The following is a 20,455-nucleotide window of genomic DNA, read 5'->3' on the forward strand; positions in this document are numbered from 1 at the left end:
GATTTCGTACTTGTGTTGCATTATGTCTGGACCAGTAGATTCTACTGGTGTACACTTGCTATGGATAAATGAATAAGCCATGTGATGCAGAAAGCAATGTCGAATGTAACGCTTGATTGCTTATGCTTATCTCGCGGCATGGTGCCTCATTGGCATTAGTTCTTTTTCTTCGAGTAGTGGTTTGTGATGTTGCTGACATTGTTGTGGTGCAGGCGAGGCGGAGCATCTTCAGCTACTTTAACTGCTGCGTCAAGGCTTGATTCGCGACGGGATGCTGCATTTCTAGTTGTATGTTTGATGGTGTAAGGAAATGTTGTTATTTACCTTGGGTTTTGACCATTGTTTATGAAACAGAGTCATTTGAACAGAGCATGATTACTGAAGATTTCATGTTAAACTTTATTACTTGACTTAAATTTGATAATAAGGTTTTGGTAATTAATGTGTTATAATTATTTACAATGCTTCATCTCGAGGTTTCTCATTAGTTATTCTCTAAGTTGATATTGAGATATTCATATTATCATATATGTAATGAATCTCATGCTATAAGTCAAGTGTCTTGATAGTAAAACACGACATATTTTATGTTATAAGAATATGGATATAACTCATACAACATCTTACAATTTTTTCCATTATGATGGCTATGTTACATTCAAATTTTTATATGATTATAGTATTTTATTTATAGAGGATCCATTTGAATGATTTGCACATGGCCAATATTATCCTTGTCCCACCCCTCAATGGCTGAATGCCTAATTGTAACATTTGCACTGGTTAAGCTATTAATATGTAACAAATAGAGTACATTTAATTTGATATATTTTTCATAAAAATAATTTAAACTAACAAATTTTAAATTTTAAGAGAGAAAAAGTAGTTTGTATAATAATTAAGTGAAAATTAATGTTAAAAAACAATACTGATCCCTATATGTCAAAATGACATACATAAACTAACTTTTTTTTATTTATTAAAATTTAATTGTATTTAATTGGACATATGACAACAAGACACCACTACAAACTAAAAAACAATGTTTATGGGATTATTGGAGACTTTCTTGTCGGTGAAAGCCACATAAGAGGGTGTGGTACGGTTGCCCTGGTCGTTTACTATAATCTCAATGCATTAACTTCTTTTTACATTTTAATTCATTAATAAAAAATCTATTTAAAAATATATTTAAATCATTTTTCGGCTTTTTTTGTGTGCGTGGGTCCATATTATCCTTGTCCCATCTTTTTTCCATTAAATCATAAAAACGCTCTGCCACTGCTAGTGATTAGAGCATCTGCAACAGTGAGCACAAGCTCTCCGTCCGTCCTTGTCGCTGGCAAGGACACGCTTGTCCGCCGCTGCGCTCTTGCCCCTGGCACGAACGTGCTCTTAACTAAGAGCACGTCCGTGCCAGCGAGCAGGGCGACGTGGTGTGTTTCTATTGACCGTTGTCATTTTCTTTTTTTCTTTCGTTTTTTAAAAATCCAAAATAATACCAAAAAATTAAAAAATATATTTTCGGATTCCCAAAAATATAGCCGTTTTATTACCGTTTTTTTAAATTTTTTTTATAAGAAATTTAATCTCAAAACCATCTATAAATACACACATTCATCATCCATTTGGACGAAATTCGGTCACTTATGAATTTAATTATGTAATTTTTAATTTTTAGGATTTTAATTACGTACTTTTTAAATTTTAGGATTTTAATTATGTAATTTTTATTTTTTAGGATTTCAATTATGTAATTTTTATTTTATTTGTAATTTGTAATATTATTCCGGATATTTTTAATGCATTTTAATTTTGTAGAAATGTTTTTATTCAAATTGAATAATAGAATGGTGGGGCTCTTGTGTTCGTCCTTGCGAAAGAGCACGGTTGTAGGGGTTGTGCTCTTGCCACATAAGAGGGTGTGGTACGGTTGCCCTGGTCGTTTACTATAATCTCAATGCATTAACTTCTTTTTACATTTTTAATTCATTAATAAAAAATCTATTTAAAAATATATTTAATTCATTTTTCGGCTTTTTTTGTGTGCGTGGGTCCATATTATCCTTGTCCCATCTTTTTTCCATTAAATCATAAAAACGCTCTGCCACTGCTAAGTCTTGTGTCATAAATAAATGTAGTTAGGTGTGAAATTCAATGTCATGTGTGGTCCTATGTGTAATAGATGAGATATTTATAAAAGTAATTGATTCGTATATTCTTAAGATATTCTAAATTAATTAATTTAATTTTTCCTTTATCAAAAATTATTGGGTATTCTCTTTTATTTTATCTTCTTACTTCATTTAAGTTGGAATGCATGAATTATATAATTCGATTTTTGTGGTTTTTGTACACTATTTTGAATATTCCCCTAATTTATTTTGGATAGGCAGTCGAAGATTGATAAGAAAGTCAGTCACACACCCACAAAAATGTTCAAGCTATTCAAATTAGACCAAATAGAGGTGAATTCACGTCATGTGGAAGATGTTAAACCCCCTTAAATTAAATACTATTATATGATTATATCGACTAATGTCAGCACATAATCACTTTAATTTGTTAGACAATAAATTGTGACTAAATGATGTTACGGTGGTTGTAGTTTGTGGACCGCATTTGCTGATGTTGGATTTCAAATAAAAAAAATTGAAATTGGCTTAGATTTTTTTTAATAAGAAGTTAAAAACTGTCACGTCTAATATTAGCATATTAGTATCAAATATGAAACAAAATAGAAAATCCCATGGCATGGGCAACCTCTTCTGCTTTGTTCAGTGTCGCCATACATCAATAATTCACCGCACCTATTAATTTCATTATCCCAAACCCAACCATTTTTATAATTCAACAAATTCATCATTATATTAAACTAAGTGGACATAATTTTAATATAATTCATACAGGTTAAATAAAATCTAATTTAAGGCGCCAAATTTATTTAACAGAAAATGAAAGAAATCACCGGTGATCATTGGTCTACTACGGCGGGGGAGGGGGCGGAGTAGTCGTGGCGGAGCTTGCGGGAGAGCTGATAGAGACCGGTGCAAGCCATGGCGGAGTTGACGCCGAAGAGGTTGAGATTCCACGGCTTGATGACGAAGCAGTAGCGCGACCAGATGACCCCCGAGATGGCGATCACCGTCTGCTGCGGGTACGACAGCGTCTCGGGGGGCTTCGAGAAGTCCGAGACGTTGGCGATGCTCAGCCCCCACTTGAACGTCGGCGCCCAGAAATGGATCGTCTTCGGCCCCGCCGGGTGGTTCCACAGACTCCGGAGCTTCGAATTCATCTCTCTCACTTTCTCTCCTTCTATGTGTATGAATAGGTGTTAGTTAAGTTATAAATATCATCATACTTTATAGTTGGTGTGGTGTGTCTTTAAAGAATATGTGTTTTATTAAATTGTCTCAATCGGATTTGGCTTTGCTTCATGGAAGTTACCGATATCAACCGTAAGTGAGACCATCCTAGTGATCTTATCCCATATACTTTCATGGAGTATATGTCACCGGTTCGGTTCAAATCCGCCGGTTTTTTAACGGGGTTTTCCGGTAAAATCTTTTTCCCAATGTATTTTTATTGTGTCTTTATGAGTTTTGCTCCAAAATGACAGTTCAAAATTTCTAAAATAGAAACTAATCATAGTATTTCAATTCTGGATCAATGTAGGAAAGACAAATCTGGTTAAGAATTATGGATTCGATTCTGATCACAGCTGAAGATACAGTGTCAACTCGATATCTCTATTCTAAGTATTCACTATTAATTTTAATATACAATATGGAAAAAAATCATCCACTATCAATAGTCTTAGTACTAAATGATTTCGAGTTTTAGTATAAAATTAGTAACATGAAAGAAATACAAAATAATTGAATTATTAATTGTAAAAAATAAGCTAATATTATAAAGAAATAAACTTGTCAAAAATAGTACTAGATGCTTAATTTGTATGAACAATCCAAAATATAGAGAAGTATTACAAGATAGACTCCTCATCTCTAGATAAAGTAAGAAAGAGAAAAAAGTTACTATATATAGAAATAACTCAATTATGAGGAAACTTCCCAAAATAGAAAAATGACTCAACTGTGGGGGAACGGAGTCGATAACAAAAATTTCACCATATTTTAATGTAATACTAGTTTAATAGGTGGAGTTCCATTGCGGCGGCTGTAAAGTCTGTTTGGTCTTATCTATCCAAGTTTTTGGGGTTAAAAAATTACCTATATTGGATAGTTATTGCTCTGTGTCTCTATCCCAGTGGCGCCAGATTATATATATTCATCAGCTTTCTACATATACAAAATTTATTGTAACCTTGTAGTATTATGTATGTGACTCGGTCAGACCATAATATCATTCAGTAATGAAGCTAAAATCATTCAAATGGTGATCCGATTTGTGTGAGCTAATGGGGTTGAGGACCAATTCAAGTGGGCAGACATTAATTATGATAAGGAACAGAAAGGAGCCTATCTATGCTATTAATTGGTCCTGCCCATAAATTAAATTAAAGTTAAACAAAAACATCATTCATTTTTACAAAGGAATGCACATCCAACCAAAACTCAGAACCAGTTTTAACTGAAGCTAGCTCGTACACAAAAAACTACAGACTTACCCGAGAAGCTACATTCTTTGCTTTGTGGCTGTAGAGATACACGGAATACATGTTGGTGCTGATCAACAGATGCTCTTTTCTACTTGAAGGTGGAGAGCCTTGGAAGTTTGTCCCGCAAATAGTAGAGCCTCGCCCTCCTCACCTTCCGGTGCTTGAGTACTTTTATCTCTTTGATATTCGGTGAATATCTGTACAATACCATACATCACAAATCAACTTCTTTACGAATTGCTTTGAGATATAATGTAGCTATGCACAAGTCTAAAAATCAGCAGTTGCTCCAGCACAAAATGCAGGTCAATCTCAAATGAACATGTTTGCTAATCGAACCTATATAGTTTGATATCAGTAACAGCCAGTCAACAAATACAAGAATAATACTACCTTACACAGGTATAATCAATGCTGTAGTGACAAAACTAGACAAAAAATATTCCAATGCAAGAAAAGTCGAATATACTTTCCAATGAATTGGCATATGCTGACGGCAATTTATTTATAGAATGAAGTCCATGTTTGCAAAATGAGCATATGAAAAACACATAGTGAGGAGGCTCAGAAACCCTAATTCATGATCCATTCCACATCTCCAAGGTTCCGATATTCACTTTAGACCAATGCACAAGTCTCTCATCATACAGGAATGCTGATTATAACCAAACATACCTATCTAACCATTCTAATAGAGGTATAAAGGTAACTTAAACTGGATTGTAGTCCTTGTAGTTGTACCTACTAAGTAACACTCCCTTTCTTTAACCATTTTTACTGCTCCTTACATTCTCCTCTTCAATAGTAAAGATAATTACTTGAGTCTCTGATAAATCTCACAATTGTAAATCATATTCAGGGACAAGTCTATTTTTTCTCGCTACTTTTGTTATCCTCTTGCAAGACTTTATAGAAGTACTGAGATCAGAATCCTTTGGATCCCCAATATAGTGACTAATCTATTTGGAACAAAGTTTTTAAATTGATGAGGATTACCCAAAGAAAATCCTACTTAGTTAAATTTTATCAAGAGCAACAAATATTGAGTAGCACTTATTTCTAATAATTCTCAATGCAAATTTAAAAGTGGAAGAACCAATACTTACTCCCCAAATTGGAGCTACAGCAAGTTGGGAACATTAAAGCTGCACTCCACTATTCTTCTCACACCAAAAATTATTGTGTTTCACTTCAATTTATTACTAACACCGAAATTACTCTGAGAATTTTTAATTGAAGAGAAAACAAGCACAACATTCACCAGCATAACATATCACCTAATGACTCGTAACATACTTTAAATTCAGTTTAAACATGTTTTAACATTTAACTATACATTTCCTTCCAATTGGAGTTACATCTGTTGCTTCATCCTCACGAAAACAGTTTTGGGCTTTTATCCATGACAAGAAAAATCTAATGAGATGGACTTGGTATGACAAGATAATGTGACATTAACTAAAAACAAGGAGTTCATCTATCATATTTCTTAAACAAAACACAGTAAAGCATACAGGTGTACTCACAAGTCAGTCCTCGAGAGCTTGTGTTTTAAAGAGAAAATTGAGGTTTTTTTCAAGCTATCTATCAGATGGTGTAGTCAATGTTTTTTACTCCATTAAATAAACAAAAGTAACAGGATATAGTAGAAAAAACCAGAGGCACTAGAGAAAAGAACAGAAATGATGACCCAGATAAAACCAAACTGAAGTTTCCATTGGCCAAAACCCAACTAAAGTTGAATTATTCAAGACATTTAGCATTAACAGAGAGGTCTGGATAATTCAAGAAGTTCAGAATTTATGATATTTTCTTGGTTTCCTAACGACCGTGTCACTGTTAAAAGTTTATATAGATCTCTGCAAACAAGTCTTGCTACACTAATTAGTTTATTCTCATACAAAAAGAAAAAAATCAGTAGATTAAAGCAAAAACATGATGATAAGTACTTTTGATCATGCTTGTAGACTACTTACACTGGGAACACAATCTCAACCCCAACACCAGCAACTATACGTCGAATGCGAATCGTTGTGTGGATGCCAGCATTTTGCTTCGATATAACTATGCCTTTGTATATAGACAATCTTCGTCTGTTTTCTGGAACTTCCTGTAAACAAATAGAAGTTCTTGCTTTCACACTGAAACTTGACAAAATTCGGCAGGTAACATTAGAGATAATTAAAAATTCCATGGAAAACTTACCAGCTTGATTTCAACGATATCTCCTGTACGAAGATCGGGGATAGGCCTTTCACTGTCTGACGCCTCAATTGCCTTTTTGTTTAGTATCTGGTTGTAACAAGAAAATGTGGAAGTCGTACACACCAATAAGTAAAGTCCTATTCTGCTTCTAAAATGTTCACAGGAAAGCAAAACTATTTGATACAAGAGCTGGGTAGAATATACTTAGAACGTTAACTAAGGAGTACTATAAAATGAGTCTACAGTTTAGTATTTCAAACAGTGCATCATTTATTGGATTCCAAAACAGTTTTCAGACCAATTGTGCTACACTAGTGCCAATTTTCTGAACCAATACAAAATACTACACAACTTTTACACTTCCACTGGTTATAGTTAGTTTGCAACAACAGAATTCGGAACAAAAATCGCATTTATGAAAGATTAGTGTAAAGTAGAATAAAAATTCATCAATTGCTTCATGTTAGGGCCTTTTCTATACCTTGGGCTTAATTGGCACGAAACTCTGCGCACTCTCCACAATGCCCCAATTTAACCTACCTAGTCTACTCATGGAGAAACTCTGCATACTCTCCACATGATATTGTAAATATTAAATGAGGATGCCATCTGTTCATGACTCAACCTAATCCAAAGTTTCCTTCACCTCCCACAATCAAAATTATTGAAAACCAGCAAAATTTGTACATAGTTTTTCTCTGGCTTTATCCGAGAATCAAAGTTAAATGAAGAATTAAGCAAGGCTGATGAATTGAGAAAAGTACCCCCATTATGTCGCCGAGCTTTATCCTAGGTTTGAAAGGCGGCTTCTCAACCTCAGCCTCTTCAGACTCCACAATATCCACATTTTCCTGGCTCTCTTCCACTACCGCTTCTGCTTCAGGATTGGTTTCAGCCCTCACCAAAAATGATAATTTTTTATCCTTCTGCGCGAAATTAAATCCAAAAGGCCGCGCCACAACCAATCCGGGGCGCCGCAAAGAGAGTGCTGAAAGCGCCAATTTCCTAGGCTGGCATTGCGCCGAACATCTGGGGACCGTGAACAACGTCTGCGCATGTATATATATGTACATTGAAAATGTGTTTGTTATTGAATTTTGGAAGGCGATGAATGCAGAGAAGCGGAAATTTACCTGAGGAAGAAAGTTGGAGGACATCATTGGAGAGATTGATGCAGCGATTCGGAAATGAATCGATATCTGTTGAAGATGAGCTGAATATGTGTATGTATGTGGAGTGCAGCCTTATCTGCTTAGGGATTGAAATTTTACAGTGGGCTGAAACGTGAAGTAAATTTTGAATTTGAGGTTTAATTAATTCTTTAGTTAGGGCATCCGCCGTGGTGCGGATGTCCCGGCGGAATTCTCACTGCCACATCATAAGGACTTCTCACTGTTCTGCCACGTCATACGGACTTATCACTGCTCTGCCACGTCATAAGAACTTCCCACTGCACAGTGGCGGAATTCCCCTGCGGAATTCCCGACGGAATTCACACATTAAAAAAAATCACAAATTCACAAATTAACCAATTTCCGGAAGTAAATAATTTACGGAATTAAAATTTCGACGCGAATAGGGAAAAAATTCCATTAAAAAAGGAAAAGTACATTTCACCAAATTAAAAAAAAATACATTTCAATAATTAAAAACTACATCAACGACGACCCCCTACGCTGCCACACTTCTTCGATAATATCGCTCTGGAGTCGAACGTGAGCTTGTTTTTGGCACATGTCGGCAAATGCACGAACTCGATCGACCTCGTCATGGGGTATACTCATGCGTACATTGCTCGTGGCCACGCCGTTGCTTGGACTCGCAGCGTCGTCATCATCATTTGCCCAGTCGGTCAGTGCTGGGCCTTCATCTTCGACGATCATGTTGTGCATGATAATACATGCGTACATGATTACATGATGTCGATGATGCTGTCAACGTACCACAGTCGTGACGGACCCTTCACTGCCGCCCATCGAGCTTGGAGCACATCAAATGCCCACTCCACATCCTTGCGCGCTGCCTTCTGACATTGCGCAAAGTATACCTTCTTCTCATCTGTTGGGCATCTGATTGTCTTCACAAAGACGGGCCACATCGGGTATATTCCATCTGCCAAATAATAGCCCATGTCGTGCTGGTTGCCGTTGGCGACGAAGTTGACGGCCGGACCGACGCCCATGCATTGGTCGTTGAAAAGGGGTTCAACGGGCGACGACTGGAGGACGTTGATGTCGTTGTTCGCCCCGGCTACTCCAAAATAGGCGTGCCAAATCCACAACCGGTAGTCAGCTACCGCTTCAAGGATCATCGTAGGATTCTTGGCCTTGAGACCGGTAGTGTACATCCCTTTCCAGGTAGCGGGACAGTTCTTCCATTCCCAATGCATACAATCTATGCTGTCCAGCATCCCCGGGAAGCCGTGCTGAGACCCGTGCATATCCAGCAGAGCCTGACAATAGAGATGCCCACCGGTTCCGGTTCCGGCGGTTAACCGCCGGTTCCGGTTCCGAACCGGAACCGTGTTAATTTTTTCGAACCGGAACCGTCGCATTTGGAACCGCGGTCCGGTTCCGGTTCAAGATTTTTCGAACGGGAACCGTCACCGAACCGCCGGTTTCTCGGTTCCGGTGAGAAAACCGAGGCGGCAGCGGGGGCAGCTTTTTCAAACCAGTTTTGTCGGCCAAAACCGGCGGTTAACCGCGAAAACTGGCGGTTAACCGCGAAACCGGTAGTTTTCAGTTCCGGTGCGGAACACGAGGCAGACGGTTTGTTGACCGAACCGACGGTTTTGGCGGTGAAACCGGCGGTTCCGACGGTTTTCCGCCAAAACCGTTGGTTTTTCGAAATTCAAATTTTTAAAAATTTTGATTTTGAATTCAAATTCATCCATTATCCCCCATTTCATGTTTTTTTTATTTACGTTCCGACGCCACTTGTAAATTATATTACATTGTTGTATGTTATATACTTGTATATGTATTGTAAATTGTAATGTATAGTTGTCCGTTACAACTCAAATTCAATAAAATTGATATCATTTTCACCTTATTCGTCTTATTTCAATTTAAATTATCCGTTGTCTTGTTCCAATTTATTGTATAAGTCCAAATTTCAAATTACATAGAAAAAAAAAAACCGAACCGTGAAACCGCCGGTTTTCGAACCGGAACCGTGTAAACCATCCGAAAACCGGCGGTTCTGAACCGGAACCGGAACCGCCGGTTTTCGAACCGGAACCGGAACCGTGAGATAGCCTCACGGTCCGGTTCCGGTTCCGAATTCCTATAAACCGGAACCGCCGGTTTTGGAACCGTGGGCAACACTACCTGACAATCTTCGGGGGTAGGCTTCCGAAGATACCTATCCCCGAATATCTCCCTCACGCCCTGACAAAAATACTTCAGGCAATCGCGGGCTGTCGACTCTCCGATGTGAAGGTACTCATCGAACATGTCCGCTGCACCTCCGTACGCCAACTGCCTGATTGCGGCAGTGCACTTCTGGATCGGCATGTGGCCGGGTTTACCCGCTGCATCCTCCCGCACCCTGAAATACCCGTACCGACGCTCCAAAGCGCCAACGATACACATAAACAGCGCCTGATGCATCCTAAACCGTCGCCGGAATAGGTTCTCCCCAAACCGTGGCTCCGGCGCAAAGTAGTCATCGTACAACCGACGGTGGGCCGCGAGATGGTCGCGGGATAATATAGTGCGACGATGGATGGGTCGAGGCACCGCCGGCGCTAAGGCCGCTTGTTTCTCTCTCCCCGCGGCCTCCCGCATATGTGCCCAAATCCGAGCCATAGGGTCTTCGTGATGGCCATTACCACTACCACTACAACTACCAGCCATTACTATTATATACAAGTGAGATTCATGTTCTAATAACTTATTCTACCCACTTTTCTTTACATTTTTTATAACCCATGATATAACTAAATAGGACTCCTATTGTGGGACGGCGGGAGTAATTCGTAATTAATTTGGTTCGCAAATTGACAATTTCTTTTCTAAACTGAAACACAAGTGCAGCGCCTCGTCCGTACAACCATGGCGGATCAGGCTTTAAACGACGTTAAGTGGGATGATGATACGACTCATATCAGCAGGCAGGAGGTTCAGCTGCTACAGGACAAGGTCTCCAGTCAAATTATTGAAGACACAAGTTACAACAAAGCTTCATCGCACAAGGCGTCCCTCGTCTTGCTTCCAAGACTAGGTTAGTTGTTAATTATATTTCAGTATTTAGTTTCAGCAGTATAATTTAATAGTAACAGTGAGTCGATGATATTTATAAGCTTTATCTCGGGTCGAACCGCCCTAATAGGGATGGTAATCGGGCCGGCCCATCGGGTTTCGGGTCAGCCCTACTCGGGTTGCGAGTCAATCGGATCCGGGCTAATCGGGTTGTGAATTCTTTCGGGTTGTAGAAGTTCAACCTAGGGGTGGGTCGATACGATATATCGTATCGAAAACGTTGTATCGTATATCGTATCGAAAATATCGATATGAAAGAATTTCATATCGTTATCGTATCGAAAGTTTCGATATATCGAATTTCGATATATCGAACTTTCGATATGGAGGATATCTATATCGTTATCGTATCGATATTTCGATATATCGTACCGAAATTCGATATATCGAAAATATCAATATATATCGTATATTCGATATAAACGATATATCGTACCGAAATTCGATATATCGAAAATATCGATATATATCGTATATTCGATATATATCGTATATTCGATATAAAACAATATATCGAAAATATCGATATGTATCATATATTCGATATAAAACGATATATCGCGATATAAGGAAATTCATATCGTTATCGTATCGAAAACTTACGATACGGTATCGTTTCGTATCGAAAATTACGATATATCGAAAATTTGATAATTTTTCGATATTTTTCAATACGATACGAGCGATATATCATTTTTTCGATATTTTTCCCCAGCCCTAGTTCAACCCTAACCCTAAAAGCTAGGGTTTCGGACTAGACCAACGGGTTAATCGGGTTGCTACCGATAAGATTAACATGCGATCATTCCAACAAATAATGATGAAAATTAGTTATATTCAAAAAATGTAAAATATTTAATTATGATAAATTTGAGATATATGGTCAAACTCAATCATAAACATGATCAAATACTAATATTTGAGATATTTCGTGAAATTTTAATGCATGTTTTAGAAATTTAAATTTTTTTAATTGAATTTGAAGTTTTTAATTTATTTATCAATTATTATATTAATAAAAATTTAATATATAATATAAAATTTGAAAGTTGTTCTTTTAGTTATCTATATTATAAAATTAATTAATGAAGTTTCGAATTAGAAGTAAAAATAGTATAATATAAATTTTATCGGATTTTCGGACCAGCCCATCGGGTTTTTGGGTCTAGCCCTAACGGGTTGTGGGTTAATCGGGTGCTGGTTGATCGGGTTTTAATTTTATCGGGCTAGAAATTTCCAGTCCTAACCCTATAAATTTGGCGGGCTATTCGGGCCAACCCACGTATTGCAGGCTCCATTAACATCTCTACGCCTTAGGCCATCTGCAACGCTGTCTCTTATCCGTCCCTTAACTGTCTCTTAAATTACTATTCATGGGCCCCACTGTATTTTTTTACTCCATCTCTTAACTAAGGGACGAAACCTACAACCGTCCATCTCTTATCCGTCCCTTAACCGTCTCTTAAATTACTATTTATTCAATTTCATTTTTTATTTTTATTTCCAACAAATTCAATTAATAAAAACACACTTTATTAAATAAAATAACATTACAACATAAAATTCTAAAAAATTAAAAACCTCATCAATAAAATCCTAAAAAATTAAAAATAAATAATTTAAATAAAAAAACATATTTTTTTATGGTGGATTAATTTGTGGGAATGATTTGATATATATAGAAGTGATTGGAGGCTTAAAAAAATAAAAAAATAAAAAATTGCAAAAAACGCCTATAAACGGCTAGTATATTTTTGGGATTTTTTTTAAATTTTGAATTTTCCCTGAATTAAAAAAAAACATTTTTTCGGATAAAAACGACGCCCACTCGCGGGCCGGCGAGTGGGCATCACGGACGAATCGGAGCTCGCCACGTCGCCAACGCGCGTGGCGAGACGCATTACGAGCCTTCGGGATTAAGACGGAAGGCTGCAACGCCGTCTCTTATCCGTCTCGTCCCTCTGGGACTAGATAAGGGTCGGCTAAGGGATGCGTTGCGGGTGACCTTAGATTCCTAGCCTATAAAAAGGGAACTTAGTCAAACGTATCTATAATCAATGATAAGTTTATTACCAAATTTGATATTTCTCTCATTTCTCTCAAAACAGAACCGCCTGTCTGACGGGGAAGATCTCCACACACAGTCCGCCTTCGATCACCGAGCTCCTTCACCGTCGATCCAAGTCTCCAATACGATCAACATCGTATCAGATACTGATTTCCTGGACGAGCTTGTCAAGGCGGAGGAAACCGCTCTCGATCTCTACCCCACCCGCCGCTTCTGCCTCCGCAGTCTCAGACTCCTCTCCCCCCTCCCCGCCGCCGTTGGAGCTCAATTATTCACCTCCTCGCGAAGTGTCTCAGAGAACTCCCCTGACCTTCCATACGCGCACTGGCATTCCCGATTTTCATGTCTCTTTTGCAAAGGAGCGCGAACTCAGTGCACTGCAGGTTAAGACCATAATTGAAAATGTGGATATCTTTAATCAGGATTGTCACCAGCTGTTAACATGTAGTATCAATTTGTGGATTCTAAGTTTCTGGTGAATTTTTGCTTTTATTGTCATTGCAGAAAGAGCTAAATCGCGTTTTGAAGCAGCTGAGTCACCTGGTAAATAAATTTGAAAATTGAGCAAGTATAAGTTTGTGCTGTTTTGATTGTTGGTTGTTGGTTTCAGGAGCAGGAGTGTTCGGAGCTTAGAAAGGAAAAGGAAAAAAACACCCGGAGCAGCTGAAACTACTGAATTCGAGGATTGATGCACAAGCTAATCTCAGAAAGAGCATGGAGATGTAGGCTTCTATAATCTCTTTGTTTATGTTATATACTCACTATGCATAAGGCTTTTTACATGCTTCATTGTATTGTTTACTGATTTCTTAGAAGTGATGAACCAAATTTCATTTCATTTCCGTGTCTGCCTACTTCTTGATAAGTTATTTTGTCAACATAAAATATGTTGTTTTGTGGCATAGATCATTTTTATGCCATGTCATTATTGTGTGCACATGTTCGCTAGTTAGGTATTGCAACTTGAGAATATACATGAACGACTTTTTTGTCTGGTTATAGGGATGACCTCGTTTTTAACTCTTTGGATCCTGGGATACCTGAACTCCGTCAAAATGTGAAACCATATAGTAATAAACAGCCTGGTTCCTATACAAAATGTAGGTGAGCATTTTCTCCAAGATCAAACAACAGGATGTGTTTTCTGCCTCATGTAATGTTCACTGTTAAAAATTCTTCCTTTTCGTTTCTCATCTTTTTTGGGGTGGTTTTCTATTGTTGTTGTTGATGAGCTTGTGATACAGGAAGAGATAAAACCATACAAGAAACTTTTTGCCACTCCGAAAAGTTGTTTGGTGTGTTAAACTCAAATGACCAAAAACAGGGAAGGGTTCTAGTTGCAAAGCTGTATCAGACTTGTGAAATGGATTTTCATTCGCTGTTTGGTTACCTGAACTCCCCTATAAATGGCTCAAACATGGCCGCATCCGATCTTTGCTGTATAGTTTCTCTTTCTACTGCGTCCCAGAAAAGTAAAGTAATAAATAAAAAATTGATATGTCTCAGGTGTTAATGCTCTTTTTTACTTTCTTTGATTTCTTTAGTGTATGTCCCAGGGTAAATGTCACGGTGGAGGAATCCATCTCTAGAAATGCTGAATCTGGTACAAATAGATGTGGTGCGGAGGAAGAAGGTTTAAGCTTTGCAAATATAGCAGAGATGTTGAAGCAGGGCCCAATTCCATCTGCACTCAAATCGTAGAATGATAAAACCTCTGGTTTTAGTGGGTCTGCTAATCATAGTTGTGTAGCATTTGTGTCTGCAGTCTGTCAAATGTCCTTACTTGAACATTTGTGCGCAATTGCTACTAAAAGCAATGATGAACTAGTAAGACACGAGGCACTTTCAGTCATGATTCTGATTCTTATGAGACATAATGCCTATTTGGAGAGAGACAAGTTGCTCGGTACAATCATTTTGTTGTTTATATGATATTCTGAATAGAGGCCTCTGGAAACAGGTTTGCTGGGGAATTAGTGGTTCATACTTTATCTCAATCATTGAGGAAGGAAGCTGGATTCTCTGTACAAGACCAAGCAGTTCATGCTCTTTATTTGCTATGTAATTGTGAGTTTCAATATACTGTTTTGGCTGAATAGAAAATTGTGACCGGGTAAATAAATTTGATTTTCTAAACAGAGAATTTCTTTGTAGTTTCTTTGAGCATTCTGTGTTTATTTTATGTATTGCAAAGGATTTTCTGGACTTAATAGTTAATACTACTCTTCACATAATTATGACTCAAGATATCGCCAAACCTATATACTTATTCACACATGTAGTACTTTATATAGGAGATATTTATGAATCCTACTCATCTCTGAAGCACTATATTCATTTGGTTTATTTGTCTCAATGTACAACTCCTGGAATCAGAGCTTGTATTGGTAAATTGTTTCTCTTGCGGTGTTTTTATAGGCCCAAAAGTTGTAGCTATGATCTCTTCTTGCTTAAAAGAGGATGGAGACCTGACATACACTAATAATATTAAGGGCAAGTATTAAGTGTGAAATGAGATCTTAATTGGCTTGGCACATTGTGTAGCTTGCTGTGGGAGTGCTACTGCTGAAGTAAGCCTGATTTTTGAGAAATATACAATTCTAAAGCTGCACGATAAGAAACTAAATTATTGGATATGCCGCTGCTCACCTGGTTATCGTCTGACCAGTCATTTGACTCCACTTGGTTTGTGCTTTTGCTCTCCTTGCTGCATGTGGTTTGGATTTATCAGAGTAATACAGTTTGGTCTCCTGGCCTGTACTTTTAATGGATCTTAAATTCTGATTAACTTTCAGGAACTGAAGCTTTGAAGAAATGCTATATCTTTTCTAGCTTTACTAGGCTCGTCTGGATTTGAGATTTTACTAAATCATAGGCTCCCAAAGGGCTCCAATTGTTTTAGTTGTTAATTCCTTTTGTCAGGTCTCAGTTGTTGCATATTAATCCTAGTATTGACCTGCACATGTTGTTACTGAAGTAGCCATTGTTGCGCTTGAAATCCAATTATACTTGGTTTACTTACAGGAACAGTGCCGGTTATGTTTATTTGAGGTTTGAAAGTGTGGAAGCTGCATCACAGGCTCAACAGGCAATGCACAAGAGATGGTTTGCTTGCAGATTGATTTTGGCCATATTCTTGGTAGTTTTCTGCAACGAATTACCGTCTTTCTCCTTGAATGTGTGATTATATATGCTGCTCCACTACTGTGATCCTAGTGACAGTAGTTTTCTGGGGTTTATTTTTGGAATATGATTCTTAATGTGCACTCTGATATTATAATGTTGTTATTGGTCTAATTGTTAAGGTTCTTGTAATTTTTGATGCAGCAACCTTATGAATACGATGCCAAATTCAAAGGTGCTCCCTGATCAAGTATACTGGTGAAATTGCGACTTGTGTTTAACGTCCGGGTCCCCATCCTCGAAACTAAACCATGTTGAATTTGATTATGCTAGGCTTAGTTCTAAGCGTTCCAGATGTCTTAAATTTTGCTCATTCATTTGTTATATATTTTTTTTCTATTTTTTCTTTCACTTCTGCCTGCAAGTCTGCAACCCTTATAACTCAAAATATTAATGTTTGTAATATTAAAAAAATCCTTATAACCCAATAATATTGGGGAATAAGCTGATCGTATAAACACACACTTGAAATTTGAATTGATTAGTGAGTCTATTTGGGGAAAGGAATTAGAAAGAGGTGTTTTACATCTAGGGTTGCCATCTGATTATGGGTAATTTCTACCTACTGTAAAGTGTAAATCCTCTGTATGCAATGGTCATCTGAGAGTGAGTTATTTTTGTTAGTGGTTTAATTATAGTTACATTTTTTGTGCTCTAGCTAAATCTTATTCTTTATCAATCTGTTATCGTTCCCAAACGGAATTGCGAATCGGTGGAAAATAGAATAAGAGATTTTTATTCTTTATCAATTTTCCGAGTGCCAAACGGAATTGCTTGTTTGATGAATCGATGGAAAATAGAATAAGAGATTTTTTTATAGGATGAAAGAGCTGCTCTGTCTGGTGGGAAGTGGTCACAAAATAGCAATTTGGTGTTGAGTTATTGAAGTAATCATGGCTAATAATGCGATGCAGGAGAGCCCTTCTTTTTGTTGGCTATTAATAGACTTGTATTTGGATTTTGTTAGCATGCATATGTTGACAAGTAGGGGACTTACTGATTTTACACTTGTTTTGAAAATGATTGACAGACAAAGGTGGTACTTTGTTGACCCTATGATTTTATTGAACATGATAATTGAAAAAGAGAGGAATTCTTGTCACATATGATGTGTTTTTTAATCTCTGAAGAGTCGAGTACAATTTGAGCAATTGTTTTAGGTGTTAATTCCTTTTGTCAGGTCTCAATTGTTGCATATAAATCTAATCCTAGTATTGACCTGCACATGTTGTTACTGAAGTAGCCATTGTTGCGCTGGAAATCTAATTGTACTTGGTTTACTTACAGGAACAGCGCCGGTCATATTTATTTGAGGTTTGAAAGTGTGGAAGCTGCATCACGTGCTCAACAGGCAATGCACAAGAGATGGTTTGCTCGCAGATTGATTTTGGCTATATTCTTGGTAGTTTTCTGCAACAAGTCACCGTCTTTCTCCTTGAATGTTTGATTATATATGTGAAACGTCTTGGATCCCATTTACTTTCTGAATTGATTTCATTCCTTTTTTTTTTTGGGGGGGGGGGGGGGGAGTTGATCCTTAGGTGAATGACCTAGTCTGTGGTGGTATCATGTTTCGTCACTTGAATAGAGACATACATATCTCTCTGTCCTCGTACCGCATTCAAAAGTCTTCAGAAGCTAAATCCCGTTTGGTGTAGCTTCATACAGAACTAAATTTTTCGAGCATACCCCTACCCTCTTCCAAAGAATGCTTTGACTGACTCTAGTTACAAAATAAAGAAGAATTTGGATTTTCTGTTCAATATAGTTAGTTCTAATAACAGTATATAGTTGTGGAAGTTGTACTTTTTTCGTTTGTGAACTTACCAAAACATGCATTTAGCTTAGCTGAAGTTCTTAACATGTTTTTTCTGCCTTGGAGATTGATGAGTTGTAAGACAAACAATTCTCTGTCGTGGCAGGAAGTTAGTAGTTCATCAGAATGACTGTCTGTTGTTGCTATGCTGCTTCACTAATGTGATCTTAGTGACAGTAATTTTCTGGGGTGTATTTTTCGAATATGGTTCTTAATGATATTACAATGTTGTTATTGGTCTAATTGTTATGGTGGTTGTAATTTTTGATGCAGCACAGCAACCTTATGAATACGATGCCAAATTCAAAGGTGCTCCCTGATCTCAAGTCTACTGGTGAAATTGCGACTTGTGTTTCACGTCCGGGTCCCCATCCTCGAACAACACCATGTTGAATTTGATTATGCTAGGCTTAGTTCTAAGCGTTCCAGATGATGATTGCCGTTGCAGTTCTAATGCGTATTATGAATTGAGCCACCATTGTTTGTTTTGTGAAGGCAGCAGCTTCGACTACTAATTCCGTTGTTCAGCTGGTTTTTGCTACAAATTTTGTTTCATTAGATGAAGAAATTATTGAGGATCTGTTTATATGAAAGTTTATTTTATACTGGGTACTAAATAAAATAGTCTAGTAATGTTGAATTAATATGAAGTACTCCTCAAATGTGTTTGAACACTATGTAGAGCATGGAGTAAAGTGGGGCCCACTAACTCATGCAGGAGTCTCATGTTCGATTTCCTAAAATACTAAGCTACCAAAATTGGTAGTCTACACTGCAAGAATATATCTCATGTTCAGAGATTGGAGAGAGAGAGAGAGATTTCAGAAGTCAAATGCTTTCATCTTCCTCTATGCATCCGAGTTCTTCATCAGCCGAAACCGAGTGAGTCTTTATTTTGATTATTACAGAAAAATATAGCTAGAGATCACTGTATCTATCTTACGTAGGAGTAATTTGTGGTATTATGTATGTTCCACTCCTTTTTTTAAAAAAAAATAACACTAGCTACATCTTTAATTTATGAGATTACTGTATGTATCTTACCGAAGGAGTAATTTGTGGTATTATGTATGTTTAATCGTCGAATTACACTAAAAAAAAGAAAAAATAACACTAGCTACATCTTTAATTTAAGAGATTACTTTATTTTGTTACTGGAGGAGTAGAATAGGAGTTTTGTGGTATTATGTATGTTTAATCTTCGAACCGCTCCTTTTTTTTAAAAAAAACAGTAGCTACATCTTTAATTTAAGAGATTACTGTATGTATCTTACCGCAGGAGTAATTTGTGGTATTATGTATGTTTAATCTTCGAATCACTCCCTTTTTTTAAAAATAACACTACATCTTTTAACTCTAAGAGATTACTGTATCTATAGGAGTAATTTGTGGTATTATGTATGTATAATCTTCGAATCACACTTTTTTTAAGCAACACTGCATCTTTGGTTTAAGAGATTACTGTATCTAACCATTCTCCTCCAGCTTCATGGCAAGCTCGGAGGAGACAAGGTTGAACATACCTGAGATCACGGAGGAGCAGGAAGAAAAGGAGGGGCTGGAAAATCTGATAGACGAGGCTGACACTGAGGTCAGCAAGAGATTGGTCGATATTTTTCTTCTCATGTCCACCGTCGTTGCAGGTTCTTGCTATGCTGCCATGCTCACCCTCAGCAGCGACAACTTTGGCAGCCTAAGTGATCTTACTACATTGGCGTACCTTTTCTTTGTCTTCTGGAACCTCGTGGGCGTGTTTTGTGCGATCCTGACTGTAGTTAGCATCATATGGTCGTATTTTTTTGAGAAGAGGTCAGCCAAACGTGCCTTGGAGACTTGGGCAAAAATTTTCACGGGTGCCATGATGTCTATGACTGCCGCTCTCACCAGTGGAGCTGTGGTAGTGGTTAAGAAATCCGAGACGATCCGAACAGGTGTGCTTATTCTTGGATTGTTTTTCACCGTCATGGTGTATCGTTTGGGGATTCCTCTGGTGGTGAACGCTAGATGGCGTCAGATAATGGGTGGTCGTGCCCACGATCGTTGATAACGGCTGCCTTGGTGATCGAGGGGTTGATTGTATTTCTTCACTTCGAATATGAAAATGCTTGATCTCCATAACTGTTGCATTCCTTTTGCTCTGAAACAGGGATTTTAGTGAATGTGTGTATAAGATATTGCGATTTAGGTTTAATCTATGACCTTTCTGGAATTTGCAGTCATTTGACATAATCCCAAATTTATATGCTGTAAAGCTTCTAAGCTTGCATTTCTAAACTATGTAGACTTGTAATAGTTGTGAT

The 20,455-nt window shown here is 37.5% G+C and overlaps 3 protein-coding genes across 31 annotated transcripts; 1 reads left to right on the forward strand and 2 right to left on the reverse strand.

Moving 5' to 3' along the window:
- Window positions 1-2,800: 2,800 nt before the first annotated feature.
- Window positions 2,801-3,489, reverse strand: LOC121783632 (mitochondrial pyruvate carrier 4-like). Its single transcript, XM_042181768.1, has one exon. It carries the CDS (start codon window positions 3,293-3,295, stop codon window positions 2,975-2,977), a length of 321 nt encoding a protein of 106 aa, XP_042037702.1. The 5' UTR covers window positions 3,296-3,489; the 3' UTR covers window positions 2,801-2,974.
- A 999-nt stretch (window positions 3,490-4,488) lies between these two features.
- Window positions 4,489-8,097, reverse strand: LOC121783202 (50S ribosomal protein L19-2, chloroplastic-like). The gene is made up of 5 exons (XM_042181201.1): window positions 7,960-8,097; window positions 7,591-7,875; window positions 6,827-6,913; window positions 6,598-6,731; window positions 4,489-4,818 (listed from the first exon to the last, which is right to left on the reverse strand). The coding sequence occupies exons 1-5, from the start codon at window positions 7,984-7,986 to the stop codon at window positions 4,710-4,712; spliced, it is 642 nt and encodes a 213-aa protein (XP_042037135.1). The 5' UTR covers window positions 7,987-8,097; the 3' UTR covers window positions 4,489-4,709.
- Window positions 8,098-13,158: 5,061 nt separating this feature from the next.
- On the forward strand, window positions 13,159-20,364 carry LOC121785080. 29 transcript variants are annotated; one of them, XR_006046918.1, is made up of 9 exons: window positions 13,159-13,539; window positions 13,661-13,699; window positions 13,767-13,878; window positions 14,159-15,841; window positions 16,181-16,295; window positions 16,484-16,561; window positions 17,627-17,741; window positions 18,429-19,037; window positions 19,641-20,364. XR_006046918.1 is itself a non-coding variant. In XM_042183427.1 (5 exons), the coding sequence occupies exons 4-5, from the start codon at window positions 18,988-18,990 to the stop codon at window positions 20,197-20,199; spliced, it is 609 nt and encodes a 202-aa protein (XP_042039361.1). In that variant the 5' UTR covers window positions 16,033-16,078; window positions 16,181-16,295; window positions 16,484-17,741; window positions 18,429-18,987; the 3' UTR covers window positions 20,200-20,364. The 29 variants fall into 29 exon arrangements, 5 of the variants coding, with proteins under 5 accessions (XP_042039360.1, XP_042039362.1, XP_042039358.1 ...); XR_006046919.1 differs by having other exon boundaries at window positions 16,484-16,514; XR_006046913.1 differs by having other exon boundaries at window positions 14,159-14,983; window positions 15,117-15,223; window positions 15,575-15,841; window positions 16,181-17,741.
- The last annotated feature ends 91 nt before the right edge of the window (window positions 20,365-20,455 follow it).

Source organism: Salvia splendens, chromosome 21 (assembly GCF_004379255.2).
Source record: "Salvia splendens isolate huo1 chromosome 21, SspV2, whole genome shotgun sequence".
Classification (NCBI taxonomy): Eukaryota; Viridiplantae; Streptophyta; class Magnoliopsida; order Lamiales; family Lamiaceae; genus Salvia; species Salvia splendens.

Coding starts and splice junctions, on each gene's coding strand:
- LOC121783202 (XM_042181201.1), bottom strand. CDS start 7,986: ATGATGTCCTCCAACTTTCTTCCTCAG. Junction 7,876..7,959: donor CCTCCAACTTTCTTCCTCAG/GTAAATTTCCGC, acceptor ATACATGCGCAG/ACGTTGTTCACGGTCCCCAG. Junction 6,732..6,826: donor ATATCGTTGAAATCAAGCTG/GTAAGTTTTCCA, acceptor ATTTGTTTACAG/GAAGTTCCAGAAAACAGACG.
- LOC121783632 (XM_042181768.1), bottom strand. CDS start 3,295: ATGAATTCGAAGCTCCGGAGTCTGTGGAACCACCCGGCGGGGCCGAAG.
- LOC121785080 (XM_042183424.1), top strand. CDS start 18,988: ATGCTTTCATCTTCCTCTATGCATCCGAGTTCTTCATCAGCCGAAACC. Junction 19,038..19,640: donor TCTTCATCAGCCGAAACCGA/GTGAGTCTTTAT, acceptor ATTCTCCTCCAG/CTTCATGGCAAGCTCGGAGG.